Source organism: Pundamilia nyererei, unplaced genomic scaffold (genome assembly GCF_000239375.1).
Source record: "Pundamilia nyererei isolate P.nyererei 1_Seehausen unplaced genomic scaffold, PunNye1.0 scaffold00009, whole genome shotgun sequence".
NCBI lineage: Eukaryota > Metazoa > Chordata > Actinopteri > Cichliformes > Cichlidae > Pundamilia > Pundamilia nyererei.
The window spans coordinates 1,478,558-1,489,206 of record NW_005187410.1 but is presented as its reverse complement, the minus strand read 5'-3'; the positions used below and the strand labels follow the sequence as shown (position 1 = coordinate 1,489,206).

Here is a 10,649-nt window from a genome sequence, read left to right as displayed (position 1 = left end):
ATAATTCATTGGTCAATGTTATTTGGCTTAAGAAACATACAAACAAAACAAAAAAGCTGCATTGCTCTGATAATGGTCATGTACAGGAACTGCCCTGAAGATGAGTGCAAAAAGCCAAAATTTTGCAAGACCTTCAAAAAGACATTTTAAGGTCTTTGAAAGAAATTGCAAGAAAGTCTGGCTCCTTGGAAGCAAAATGTGAAGATGAGCAGGATGGCTCAAGTCTTTTAGAGAGGACAAAGTGTGCAAAGTAAAGAGAAAAACGAGTTCTTAAACACCAGATATGAGCTTCAAAATATCATTTTTACTCTGCAGGTGTTGGCTGTGATAAAGAGCTGCTTAAGAATCATTAACATAAGTAATGGAGAAAAAACAAGCATCTGGATTTCCAGTCAGTTGCATTCTTATGTGCTCTGACAGTGTAGGTTTCAGGCTACATTAGCAGTGTAGCTTCATTACAAACTGCAGCAGTTATGTAACGACAAATACAACAGCAAAACTAATCAAGAAATAAGAAGTGCAGTAATGCTTGAAGCTTTTTGCTTCCTAGGAAAAAAGAGGAGAGTTCACAGAAGTGAGGAAACTTTATTTAGAGGGAAAAGAACACAGGAGCAGTTTGCCCTTTCTGTTGATTCGGTGATGAAAGCACACCGTCATGGCTCCACTAATTACTGGAGTAGCAGTCACATACTTCTTTATGTTATTCAGCGTAATTATCTCTTTCTAGATCTTCCCCGTGTCTCTGTCTCAGAATAACCTTTTCATTATATTTGTCCTCTGTTTTTCTCTTCTTCCCGTGTTGCTCTTTCTTGCAGGCTCATTTATTGTTTCTGTGTTTCCTTTTTCTCTCCTCCACCCCAACAAATTTTTATCTCTGATGACATTTTCAGTCCAGTGGCTTTAGAAACAAACTGCACAGACTGTAATTCTTGTTGCTCTGCTCATCTGCTTCTGCTGGAGACCAAGAATGACAAAGGGCCGCTCGTTAATGCGCCCTTGTTTTGTTTTCCCTGCACCAAGATCAGACTGGTTACTGATAAATTCAAGAAAGCCACAACTCGTGTTTTGTGTATAGAAGAAAATTAAATGTTGGCAGAAGAGTGTTACGCTTGGCTGGGGGAGCTAGTATCTTTTGGAAAGCTAAAACGGGCCACATCAGTTGATGCATGCAGTGGGAAGAGAAAGTTCATAAAGATTTGGATGAAAATGCACGCATGCTGTCTGAGGAATGCTAATGCCTAGAGATATGAGTTACAGAATTTGAATAAACTTTCTGCCCAGCAAGTGAAATCTTTTATTTGAGTTTTTGTCAGAGCGAAGGAGGATACCATGGTTACTCATACACATACCATCAGGCACATGCTGGAGAGCTCAAAGGTCAAAACACAACTGAGTTCCTATTTCAAACCAACATCTCACTTTCCTTGAATCAGTTACAGAGATAGCCTATCTTAATCAATCGATGTGCATACACATGTAAAAATCCTGGAATACACACAGTGAAATTTATCTGACTGCGGTGCTTCAGTCAAATTGATCTGCCATTGATTGCTACAGTGGGTGATGGGATAATTCGGCAGTACGAGCTGTACTCATTTGAAACATTACTCTTACCACTAAAATATTTTTGCAGACAAGATAGATGCAAGATACTTTTCTTTTGCAGCGAAAAGTAACACAAATACAGAAAAACATCCTGGAATGCCCTTCATTTAAAACAAGGCTAAAGGCATTATGCCTCTACACTGCGTCTTTCCTGTGACGCTTAAAGTAATTTATGTACGGATGTACAGTGGTTAAATTTCACTTCCATGACTGGTTACATAAAATGGTCAGCATTTTGTATCTAAAAGTAGGCACAGCTTATTAATCATTGTAATTCTAATAGGAAAAGATTTCATTATTGGTGCTATTATTTTTTAAGTAACATTGTTTCTTCTTGTTTACATGATGTCTTGCTGGTGCTGTGTCGACTCACTGACAACCTGTGGAAGGGAAAAAAAGGGGACACTGTAAATTGATACAAAAGGGAAAGAGTCTATTTTCGCTATGCACAGTGTCTGCATAAACGGTGTGAGAAAACACCCCATCTGCCGTGCTAGTCTGGCAATAAAGTTCTACTTAAGCTTAACATTCAGTGCAGGTGTTATGCTTAAGGTGAAGGACTGTGCTGGGACCAACTGGAGCGCTGACAGTGAAGGTGCTTGTTCAGGGAAGCCGGTGCTGTAACTTTCATGAAAGTGTCTGTACCCGGATTGATTCAAACTACAAGATTTCAGGGATAACAAAGAGAATAGAAGCTAAAACAGCTTTGCTACTATGTTGCCACATTTGTATGTGTGGACAGTTATGAAAATGTAGTGGCTGTGATTGACAAATGCAAGAAGGAACGTATCCTCATTAAATCTGGTAGCTTGTTTCAACCCGCTGATGTGAGCAGACAATCAGAAGGCAGGTGTGATACTGAAACCAGACTTACACATGAGGCATTAGCACTCTGGCTCATAGAATATTTAATCTGGATGAGAATATAGTAAATCAGAATGGTTTGGTTGAAAAAAATATAAGTTATAATTTACTAGCGCTTTTGTAGTTCATTAGGGTACCTCAACATGGACATTTTTGTGCATAAAAGTGTATATTTGTGTGTATGCCTGTGTGTGCGTGTACGTGTGAGCTCAAACCTCTCCATCGCGGGTCTCAATGGTCTTGATGAGAACAGTCTTCTTGGAGTGAACCTCTGATGAGCGCTGATGCTGGGACTCAGGACTGGTCTCTGTAGGAACAAATTCACACATGCAGCTCTTTCATAAACTGCTTTAATTCTTTCTGCAGCTACACTGAGATAATTTAGTCACTGATATTAGTTAAGCATTGCACTTAGAAGTTTAATGAGCTTTGAACAATTTCACATGGCTGTAACATTAATGGAACATCCACACAACATCCTTGTGTTAACTTTAAGCTGTCACAAAGTGCTCAGATGGGAGGTACTAACAGAGACTAATTGCACCTTCTTACTGTTAATCTATTAAATGAAGAGGGTAAGTCATATGATTATTAATGAAGGTTAATTCTTGCCTCCCTGAACCACAGAGGCATGAAGGTTTTAGTCATATATCCCCACACAGTGGTCAGAATGTGTCACTGCAAAGACACTATATGTAATGCCCTTATAATAGCAGCTACCATATACAGTCACAGCCTATAATTAGACCTTTTATCATCCCCCCTTATTGACTCATGCCCAATAGATTTTAACGGTATTTATGCGTGACAGGAATAAAGGGTGCAACTTCTCATACCTCTGAATCCAATGGAAGAATAAGCAGACTGGACAGGTATGGTGGTAGTGATTCTACAGAAAGAGGAGCATAACAAATCAGTAATGAGTACGACATAAATGCAAAATCACAAAAACTTAAGGTAATTTTAGGACAGAAACACACCTGCTCTCCTCTCCTTCCAGCAGCTTGCGGTAGGTGGCAATTTCAATATCGAGGGCCATCTTCACATTGAGGAGGTCCTGGTACTCCCTCAGGTGGCGGGCCATATCATCCTTGAAATCAGTGTGTGAGAAGTGCTTAAAATATAGTTTTCACCAAACACAAAATCCTGCTACTTCTATTACCCAGTGTGAAATGCAAAAGATCAGCATGACATATCTAAGCGTATTACTTTCATCTTAGCAATATCTTCCTCGAGCCGTGCAATGGTATCTTGGTAACCAGTAGCCTCGCGGGCCATGCGATCCTCCATGTCTCTCATCTGGCGCAGCAGAGACTCATTCTGCAAAGAAACAGAGACATGAAGTCCTTGAAAAGAAGGGATAAGAAGCTTGAAAGAGAGTAAACGCACCGAAAAGAAACAGAAGTTTATGGCTGTTTATGGCTGAAAATATGGTTATCAAGGAAATGTAAAGATGATATCAATCAGAAAGAAGAAATGTAAAATCAGAAGCCAAAAAAGAAAGTGAGAAAAGTTGCTACAAATACTCACAGTGCCCTTCAGTGAGTCAATCTCGCAAGTGTAGGACTGGATCTGGTGTCTGAATTCCATGGTCTCCTGCTTGGCCTGACGCAGTGCATCATTGTTCTTGTTCACGGCCTGGTTCAGATCAGACACCTGAAGACAGAAGACAGGAGGATTAACAGTGCAACAGCTAAGAACTACTATGTGCATTTTACGTGTGCATGCCTCCATTCTACCTTAGACTTGTACCATTCTTCAGCCTCTGCAATGTTTTTGGCAGCAATGGCTTCGTACTGCATGCGGATGTCCCTCAGAGCAGCAGTGAGGTCGGGCTTAGACATATCCATCTGGATCTGCACCTGAGTGTCCTGAATCTGGCTCTGCAGCTCACGGATTTCCTGCAAGGAGTCCAGAAAAAGTCAAACTCCGCTCGTGTCAAAATGATGAATAAGCAAACATGTGAGTAGCTACCGGGACATTAAAACGATACCTGCTAATTCAGTTGACAAGTTAAAAATAATTCAACGTGCGATAACACGTCAGATCAGAATATTTACATATAGAAATCTAATGTGTCAAATTACAAATTCACCCAGCTGTCGACTGATGCATCCTGTTAGCAACAGGCTTTTTTTTTTTAAATTAGCCAGCCTGGATTGCACTCAGTTGTTGTCTGATCTAACTGAAAGTTATAAATAGCTTTGCATCTGTTCACAGGCACACCCTCTTTTTCTCTGTCACACAACAGCTGACATAGTCTTTTGACCAATCAGCACTTTGGCATTTCTGGCAGGTCAAAGTTCAAGCAAAGAAGACAAAATAAGAAGAAGGGACTTCAGCTGTGCAGACATGTGTCTGAGTGTGTGGCTCAGAATATCATTTGATATCTGTAAGTGTATAAGGTTAGATCTTTCTGTTGCCCTGTAATAGTTAAATGACTGTTAAATTTTCCTACAGACATGAATTTACGTAGATGGGAACGATATCTGTGCTTTAACATCAGTAGGTGGATTTAAGTATGATATCTTTGATCTCATGAAGAGCTGCATGCCTGTGGAGACTCAGATCTAATATCACAGCACAGTATAGTAACACACACAGGTGTTATATGATACACTATACACCATCCTAGTGACACACATAATAGATATAGAGAGGAAGGGTAGTTTTTACTGCTCTCTTATTTCCCAAGTGGTTGCTACAGCGAATGGATCGGATTTTATGCCAGATGCCATTCCAGACGCAACCCTCCCACCGCCTAATTGTGTGAAGCCAGCCAACCAAAGCTGGTAAATCAGCAAACCTCTTCATGAATCTTCTTGAGGAAGGCAATCTCTTCTTGCAGACTCTCAATACGTCTCTCCAGGTCCAGCCTAGCGAGAGTGGCACTGTCGACATCCTAGATAAGAGGAGAGAATGGCAAAAAAGAAAATGACCAATAACCAACACATTTAAAAAAAATGTTAAAATAAGAAGAAAATTAAAGGAGAAAAATGACTGCTCAACCAAAGGAGGCAAAGTTTCTCTGTTTTGGACTGAAGAGAAAATGACTGAGCTATTGATGAGTGATTTAAGGAAATGGAAGACTTACAGATCTGAAAGCAGACAGGTTGTTCTCAGCTTCTTCCTTCTGGTGAATCTCTTCTTGCAGTCTGCCAGAATGACAGCAACATACAAAAAGGAAAAGAGCGAAAAAGAAAGCGGAAAGTTGAAACAAAAGTGAAGACAAACTGTTGGAGTGAACAGCTTTTCCCCCCAGGGATCACTTACTAGACAGATAAACTAGTTACCACCTCTCAGTCCTCCAGCCTTTCTGCTCTTTTCGTCTCTCAGTAAATTCAGAAGAATAGAACCGGCATAGACAATGAAACATCAAAGTTCAAGCTTTTATTTGTATCCATGTCCACACACACGCACACTTCTGCACTTGCTCTTTGAGTCCTAAAGCTCTGTTGCAGCTGTCACACTGTCAGAGTCAGAATGGTAACAGTGTGAGAGCAACACAGGCCTGTCCCGGTGCAGTTTCCAGAATTAGCATTTCGCCGTGCGCTTTGAACAACTGGAAAATGCAGAAAAAAATGCTGTCATGCACCTCACACATAATCACTACCGACACAAATACACACAGCAGATGCTATTGGCATTTTTTTTGAATCATGTCATCGTCCATGGAAACGTTCAGTGAGAATGTTCAATGAGAATGTCAGCGTGCATGCGTTGCAACTGTTTGCATGTGATATTAGGAGCAGCTGGTGCTTTAACAAGTTTCACTGAACGTTTCAGGCAACCATTTGAGCAGGCGTGATACACAGAGAGTGAAGAGTCAGAGTGCTGTGTGTGTTTGAGCCTGTCTTTTGATATACATTTTATTTAAGTGATGCTGCATGCAGCATCTCGCAGTGACAGAATTTCACAGAGATGATTTAGTCGCTCCAAATAGATTATTCAGCGATACACCCACACTGCAGCTCCCCGTGCTTTTCTCTCTCTCTCATGCTCACGTTCTGTCACATATGCAGTGCACATAGAAGGAATGTGTATTTGGTGGACTGGCTTTTGAAAATTTTTCACTTTTTTAGATTTCTTCTTCTTTAAACTCACCAAACAAACAGGCCGTGTGTATACACTTATTTTTATCTGTCTACTTCTCTCATGTCTGACTGCTTTCTGTCGAGCTGAAACTTAATCTGTCTGCCTGTGAGTCTCAACTCTATTCCTATGAACCTGCAGATCTCCCTCTCTCTCTCTTGCTCTCAATTTTCTTCTGCTGTGTCTCTCGTGAATAAATTATAAAACACCTTTGTAATAAGCCATTGGACCGTAACAATTACTGAAGCATTCCTATTCTCAAATCTCTCCTTTGTTACTTTGTTGTTTTCATTTTTCCCAAAAGAGGAGAGACGCTCTTTAGAAATCAATGAGTTGTACTCGATGCCACTTGTTTGTTTTATTTTTAACACACTGGATAAAACGTTTTAAAGTCTCCTCCCCCCCTTCTGCTTTCCCGTCTTCCGATTTTCTCCTTCTGTTCCATCTGATAGAGGTTTGGTGTGTTGCCAGAATGTGAGATAGCACCTTCCAGAGTGGGGGGAGGGGGGGGATGTGAGGTCACAAATATTTATTGTATCACATGATTTTTTTTTTTTTTTTATAAATGTAACAGAATGAGCTTTTCTTTAAGTAAAAAAGGATCACATCCCCCATGTTTCAGTTAATTCAAACTATTCCATTTGTTTGGCTTTAGACTTAACATGAGACTCCTGTGTACTCCTACATGTGAGTGCATGTGTTTCCAGTAGCTCACTTATATTAAAGCCATATTACATGAGTCAGTTTTTTATATATATATTTTTCTTTACTCATCATTTGTTCATGAAGATGTTTATCTACATATTGGCCCAGTCCCATCAATCCAAGCTTACCTGAGCTTAAGTTTCTGCAGGTCATCGGCCAGGTTGTCTCTCTCCACCTCCACTCTGGCACGCTGGTTGGTGATGGCCTCTATCTGCCTCCTCAGCTCCCTCATTTCCTCCTCATACAGCTCAGCCACACGCCCAGGCCCCTCGCGGCCCCTGAGCTTCTCGATCTCCACTGTCAGCGCGGCATTCTGCTGCTCCAGGAAACGCACCTTCTCAATGTAGCTAGCAAAGCGGTCATTGAGGTGCTGAAGCTCGGCCTTCTCATTGGTCCTTGTGTTGAGGAAGTCTTGGTTCATGGCGTCTGCAAGGTTGAAGTCGAGCTTCTCCCCGGCATAGGTGCGCATGGCCTTGGAGGAGCCGAGCCCGGCCCCAGAAGACAAGTTGAAGCTAGAATAAGAGGGAATGCCGGTGCTCTTGACTTCGTAGACTCTGCTGGACATACGGCTAGAAGCGGAGCTGTGGGCTCCTCCTAGAGAGGAGGAGAACATCGATGACAGTGGTGTTGACCCAACACCAGAGCCAAAGGTGCGACGGTACGAGGAAGCACTCTGGGCTGAGGAGCTGTAGGACTTGCTCATGGCTGGTTGAGTTGTTGGTTGAGTTGTGGATTTGATGGAACCGCTTGAGGTGCTGAGACCCAACTGTCCCACTGGGCAACTGGGAAGAAAACTAAGTGAAGAAATGCCAGCCACTGAGTGCAACTATTTGTAGCTCTACCACCCCCACACCCACTCATAAACCCAACCCCTCTTCTTGATGTCTCTGTTCACCCCGTCTGCACTCCCACTACTCCACCCCGCCACTGTATCACAACCCCTTTTTTCATTGATTACTTTTGGCATTTTAAATCAGTCTGGAAGATTCCTTCATTGGTTAAGATGCATTAACAGTTCTTCAAATTTTACCCAACAAGTCTTTTTTTTACAAATATTTTTCATAACTGCCTCATTAGTAGTGGCTTTTTAAACCCCAGATTTAAGGGCATGAGGTGAAAATTAAATAGCTCTGCTAACCAGTGTTAATCAATGTGAAAATGTATCATAATTGTAATTATGATTTGAGTTTTTTATTTTGGCTGTTCTAGCTTTATTTTCTCTGCGTAGTTCATTGTAGAAGACGTTCACTAAAAATGACTTATGCAGGTTTTTAGGAAATTGCTCAGAGGACATTTTTGTTCAGTTCATTGTCATCTCTTGAGATGTTATCTGTTGGACTAAAAGCCTTTCTTTCATATTTCTTTATGCTCTTCAGCGATGCATTTTTGTCCAGCCTTTTTTTTCTTGTCTTTCAGCCTCTCCCTACCCCCCTTGTTGCACCTTTTGCCAGCCCTTGATTCAGCTGTTGAAGGGATCTGGTTTCACGATGGCCTTCTGCATGTATGTCTGTTTGACGATGGATGATCGAATGAATGGGTGTAAAAATCAGTCAGACAGTCCCTTCACTTTTGTGCAGTAAGTCTAATATGGGAAGTTTTGATAGAAATTATCAGGAGCTGTTAGAAACACTGCATCAAATCATGGTTATATTTTGTATGAAGCTTCACTTAGTGGAAATTGTCAAACTTAATTCAGTTTAGGCTAAAGAAACTGGCTCAGAAAAGCACATAACCAAAATTAACATGAATGATTGTTCTAAAATATGGCCAACATCATGTTAAAATTACCATTTTGTGTTATAAGTAAGTGGAAAGAATGTGTTCTGCTCTGTCCTAATGTAGCACATCAGAATTTATTATATGCATTGTTTAAATTAGTATGAAGCTATAGAGTTACAATAGAGTTATGTAGCCTTGGTTATATAAGAAATATGACTGACTACTGCCAGGAAGGTCACACGCTCAGCTTTGTCATCAGAGCTCTCTACCCGACTCGCACACACCCAGAGCAGATGGATACATCTGTGTGTATCAGTCGAGCGCTATCTTGTTACATGCATCCTGAATATTTAAATTAATTAATGTCAATACAAGTTGCAACTTTGTGTAATTCCATATATGAGTGTTTTAAATTTGTCAAATTTCTCAGCTCAGGTAAAAAAAGAAAGAATGAAAAAGAAATCCATCCCAAAAGTTTTACCCATTACAACACAGTTCTGACATAATACACAATCACAATGCTGTCATTGCAAGCATATTGAAAATTCTTTGTTAGATTTCAGTGTAGATTGTGTTTCTGAATATTATGAAAATGTAAATATTAATGTAAATATTATTTTGCCACAAGTAGAAAATGTAAGGAAAGTCCAGCATTTTCTGAAATACATATAAAATCCAGCGTTGTTGAAGGCTGGAGCCTATAGGATGAGGAAATTAATGTAATGATCTCACTGGCTGCAGCTGAAAGCATACTAACACTTGAGGAATCTCTTCCCTCTCATGTGTCATAGCTGTGTAATGATGATAAAAAGGATGATGATGACTAACTCTGGTTCTGTAGGATGCTAAATATTCCTCTGAGTGCAATCTACCAGATAAAAAAGCAATGCTTACAACAGAACAAAGGTATAAAGTACAAATATCTGAGCTGTTTTGCAAAATTTAAAACCCTGTCTGTAGCATTTCAGTTCTGAATCAAAGAGGAAACATGCCACTAATGTACGTGGGAGTTGTGGCTGTTGGAGGAGTTGTGTGTGGTCGTGCACATATTTGCGTTTCACAGAGAAAGTCTGCATGTCAGCTGCAAATGGTGTCAACTCTATTTTTAGATTTCTCGTTTGAACTCTGTTGTGTGGCCACTGGACTGGAGATAGAGCTTGACTACTTTTACTGCCATGCTGTGAGATTATTGTAGCTGCTAATCAAAGTCAGATAGAAAATGTAAATAGGCCTGACCTAAATTGGCTCACTACACAAACTGTCTGGTGCCAGGTCATTATTACCAGATAAGAGTGATTCAAGATGGATCTCTTGCAACATCAACAACAAAAAACAACAGTTTTATATTTGTCTTTTTAGTTTTCACTATCTTTGAAAGTCTAAAGGCTTCTTGCATTCCTTTAAAGTAAACAAGATACATCAAAAACCTGAAGAATTTATGAAAAGCACTTCTCTGTGGGAGCTCAAGAATTTTTCAAATTAAAATTCTTTAAATATTCCTGTCACATTTCATGAGCTATAACATAGTAATAAGGGGGTCACTATTACTTCAGTAAAGGTCAGACAGCTTGGATGGTGAATAATTAAGCCCCATCTTATCTTAATGACCTTAAAGTACTGTATCACATTATTAGAGCACTTTCCTCTCAGACTGCTGGTTTACT

At 40.3% G+C, this 10,649-nt stretch overlaps 1 protein-coding gene across 1 annotated transcript; it reads right to left on the bottom strand.

Moving 5' to 3' along the window:
* Positions 1-569: 569 nt before the first annotated feature.
* Positions 570-8,095, bottom strand: desma (desmin a). The gene is made up of 10 exons (XM_005723298.1): positions 7,395-8,095; positions 5,564-5,624; positions 5,276-5,371; positions 4,209-4,370; positions 4,000-4,125; positions 3,679-3,789; positions 3,450-3,559; positions 3,306-3,358; positions 2,685-2,776; positions 570-1,985 (listed from the first exon to the last, which is right to left on the bottom strand). The coding sequence occupies exons 1-10, from the start codon at positions 7,967-7,969 to the stop codon at positions 1,944-1,946; spliced, it is 1,428 nt and encodes a 475-aa protein (XP_005723355.1). The 5' UTR covers positions 7,970-8,095; the 3' UTR covers positions 570-1,943.
* Between the last annotated feature and the right edge of the window lie 2,554 nt (positions 8,096-10,649).

Excerpts from the sequence above, each read along its gene's own strand:
- desma (XM_005723298.1), bottom strand. The coding sequence starts at position 7,969 with ATGAGCAAGTCCTACAGCTCCTCAGCCCAGAGTGCTTCCTCGTACCGT. Across the intron at positions 3,790-3,999 it reads TTGACTCACTGAAGGGCACT|AATGAGTCTCTGCTGCGCCA; the intron begins GTGAGTATTTGT and ends GTTTCTTTGCAG. Across the intron at positions 2,777-3,305 it reads TTCTTCCATTGGATTCAGAG|AGACCAGTCCTGAGTCCCAG; the intron begins GTATGAGAAGTT and ends TTGTTCCTACAG.